At 41.1% G+C, this 3,404-nt stretch overlaps 1 protein-coding gene across 1 annotated transcript in view; it reads right to left on the bottom strand.

The window, feature by feature from the left end:
- Positions 1-3,190, bottom strand: part of HELRODRAFT_167194 (hypothetical protein) — a gene marked incomplete at both ends in the record, with an annotated part of 4,895 nt that extends 1,705 nt beyond the window's left edge. The window contains 2 exons of the mRNA XM_009012723.1: positions 60-2,419; positions 2,697-3,190. Of these exons, the coding sequence (XP_009010971.1) occupies positions 60-2,419; positions 2,697-3,190 (2,854 nt within the window). The remainder of the gene's footprint in view (positions 1-59; positions 2,420-2,696) is intronic.
- Positions 3,191-3,404: the final 214 nt, after the last annotated feature.

Below are 3,404 nucleotides of genomic sequence, written 5' to 3'. Positions count from 1 at the left end.
TTGTATGAATGTTTGTATGTATGTTAGTATGTATGTTAGTATGTATTTTTGAGACTGACCTTGTGGCAATTCCGTGATAAGAAACAAGACAACAATAACAACAAGCATTGCGGTCGTCCTATTATGATCTTTCTGCCGAGTCTGCTGTCGCTTCTTTGTCTGCGCGTTCCTAGTACCTTTTCTCTTAGTTTTTCTCTTGTTGTTGTTGTTGTTGATGCTGTTGTTGTTGTTGTTGTTGATGTTGTTGTTACTGCTACCAATTTTGCCTTTAGCGTTGCTGGCTAGTACGAAATCACTATTGTTAACTTCCAACTCAATCCTATCGATGCGGTCTTCAAAATTGCTGACATGGTCCTTGTCACCTTTATCAGTGTTATTGATGTTAGTAATTTTATTGATGCTTTCGATGTTATTTATGTTATTGAGGTTATTGATGTTATTATTATTATGATTATTTTTGTTGTTGTTGTTGTTTGAAATCATGTTTGCATTGGTGTTCAACTTCGGCTTATTAAGCAGTTCACACGTTGAATTGTTTAGCACAACGCAACCGACAACAACCAAACCGGCGTTTGATTTTGTTAAGATGACGTTGTTGTTGTTGTTGTTGTTGTTTTTCAAACTGGAACTTTGTCTAGGAAGAAGACTTCTATGGCATCTTTCATATGAAATTTTTCTCTCTAAAAAAATGTCCTTCCGACTAGGGCCAGCATCATCCTCTCCATCTTCTTCATCCCTTTTATAAACATCGTTGTCGTCGTAATTTATTCTTTTTCTTCTCTTCCTACAGTCACCACCACCACCACCATCGTCGTCATCCTCATCATCATCACAACAACAGCCATCTGTATTCTGAAATTTCTGGCTCTTTTTTAGATTTTTAACCAAACAATCGTTTTTGCCAATGATGTTAACGTTGGCGGCAGCCGTTGTCGCAGCTACAGTAGCTGCAGATGCAGCTACTGTAGCTGCAACAACAGCTGCTGGGTTGTTTAGTTTGTTGTTTCTTGTACTGAAGAGTAGTTGGTTGCGTCTGCGATTTGAGATATGCATCATGCGGATCAGTAGCAGGCAGTAGACAGTCATGAAGAAACACGGTAGTAGTTTGACGCAGAGTGCTTGGATCCAGAAATTGGCATTCGCTAGAAATTCCATAAAGTCAAAATCGCTGTCGTTGTTGTTGTTGGTTGGATGTGTTTGGTTGTTGTTATTGTTTGTGCTGTTGTTGTCGTTGTTGTTGTTGTCTTCTTCTTTTTCTTCATTGAATCTTTGATATGATGCAACTTCGTATATAAACTGGTTTTCATCTATGTTGTTGTTGTTGTTGTTTGCGTAACTGTTATTTATATTGTCGTAATTTACGTTGCTGCTGGACTTGCGAGTCGTTGTGCGATTTTTATAGCGCGCGATGTTTTTAATTTTAAATTTTTTCTTGCTATTTTCATCGTTGTAAGTGGTGGCGCGCATGTCACTGTATGATCTGACGTCTTTACGTTTCATTAACTTTTTGTTTGGAACATTTCGAATTGTATTATTATTACTATTATTATTATTTTTGTTGTTGTTGTTGTTATTATAATTATTTATTTTGTTATTGTTGTTGTTATTAATGGATATTGTTTTCAAAATGTGGTCCCTCAAAAGCGCATTATCGTCAGAGCCGGACTCGTTTAAATTGTCATCCGGTGATTTTTCAGGCCCATCTCTGTTTTTCACGACGTCATTATTGTTATTGTTCTCGAACGATAACACAGAGGCAGTAAAAATACTGAAAAGTATGTTAGGAATGGTTGTAGTTGGAATGACGTTAGCGCTGGTACTGAAGTCCACCATGCTGATTGTCTTGATGTCTGTTGAGGGCGTTTTCGCTGATGCGATGATGTTAATGTTGATGTCATTTGTAGAGGCACTCTTCCTGCTAGCAGCGTTGTTGATGTTGTTGTTGTTGTTGTTGTCGTTGTTGTCGTTGCTGTTGTTGTTGTTGCTGCTGCTGCTTTCTTCGTCGTTACACACGTTCGTATCGTTGAAATCCTCACCATCTTCGCCTTCATCGTACGAATAATCATCGCTCAATTCGTCCGAATAGTTTAAACGATGCCACTCCAGATGATAGTATTCAAGATTAGAACCGTTTGAACCGGCCCGAGAGATCGGTTCGGTTACGATCCTGAGCGTTGCATAGTTAGGCACTAGAATGATGACACTGCAGACGCAAACCATCGCCACGGCCAGCTTCGACTTCTGCCCACATCTCGTCCAAACGACCTGGCTTCTGAACGGCGCTGGCGTTTTTTGTGGCTGTAGCAGTTGTTGATGTTGTGCAGTTTGTTTGTTTTCCATGTCGGATTCTTCCGGATTGAGTTTCTTTTTTAAACTTGACGCTCTGCTTGCAGAAGCACCCGCAGCAGAAGTAGTAGTGCTGGTAGTAACGGTAGGAGAAGTTGTCGTTTGAGTTTTCATTTTTGGATGGCGAATACTTATTTGCGGTCGGCATCGTTGTTGAGGCCGTTGCGGTAGCTGTTTGTGCGTCTGATGACGTCAGAGAGGAACATCGGCTGCTGTTTCTTGGCAGACGACATGATGAGCACGTGATCAGGTGACGTCGATTGTTCGGTGATGACATCATCGTCATGGTTGTTGAATTTCCAGTGACACCCTTGCGAACGATGACAAAACAAAAAAGACATCTGACTAACTTTTTCAATCTTTTCCATCTCTTCCTACTCGCCTCACCATCAACAGCAGCAGAAGTAGCAGTCGACGCCACGTGTGGCTTTAGAAACGAGTACCTAAAAGCGGATAGGACCACTGCCAACCAGATAGCAATCGTATGAGCAGTTACAGAAAAGTTTGCCTGAAAGATCAAAAAAACCGCCCAAAAATAAGTGTTCCGCTTGGGACTCTTCTCAGGACCGTAGATGCAGTAGAAGTGGAGAGAGATTGGGATGTAGGAAAGCATTGTAAAGAAATCTGCTAAAGCCAGTGCCGTGAGAAAGAGATTTGTGCTGTTGATCAGCTCTTTCCTGGTCAATACGATGACGTTGAAAGCATTGCAGAAGGTACCAATGATGCAGACAATGAGGCTGACGAATCCGTGGTAGTTGGAGTAGCAGGTTGCTAAGTAAACTAACGTCTTCAGTAGAGTCGAGGTTTCTACTGCTGCTGTTGTTGTTGTTTCTGATGTTGTCATCGTCGATGTATCTGTTGTTGTGCGTGCTGTTGTTGTTGCATTCTCCGTCAGTTGAATGTGTTGTTGTTGTTGTTGGTTGTCTTGTTGGTCAAGATTACGGTGATTGCGACTTAGAATACGATGATTTAGATTGGGATGATGACGACGGCGACGATGATGATGGTGGTAGTTAAGATGAGGAATATTATCGCCGTCATCATACTTGATCTGATCT

The sequence above is a fragment of the Helobdella robusta genome, assembly GCF_000326865.2.
Source record: "Helobdella robusta unplaced genomic scaffold HELROscaffold_11, whole genome shotgun sequence".
NCBI classification, from domain to species: domain Eukaryota; kingdom Metazoa; phylum Annelida; class Clitellata; order Rhynchobdellida; family Glossiphoniidae; genus Helobdella; species Helobdella robusta.
Note: the sequence above shows the minus strand (reverse complement) of the source record. Positions and strands in the feature narration are given on the sequence as shown.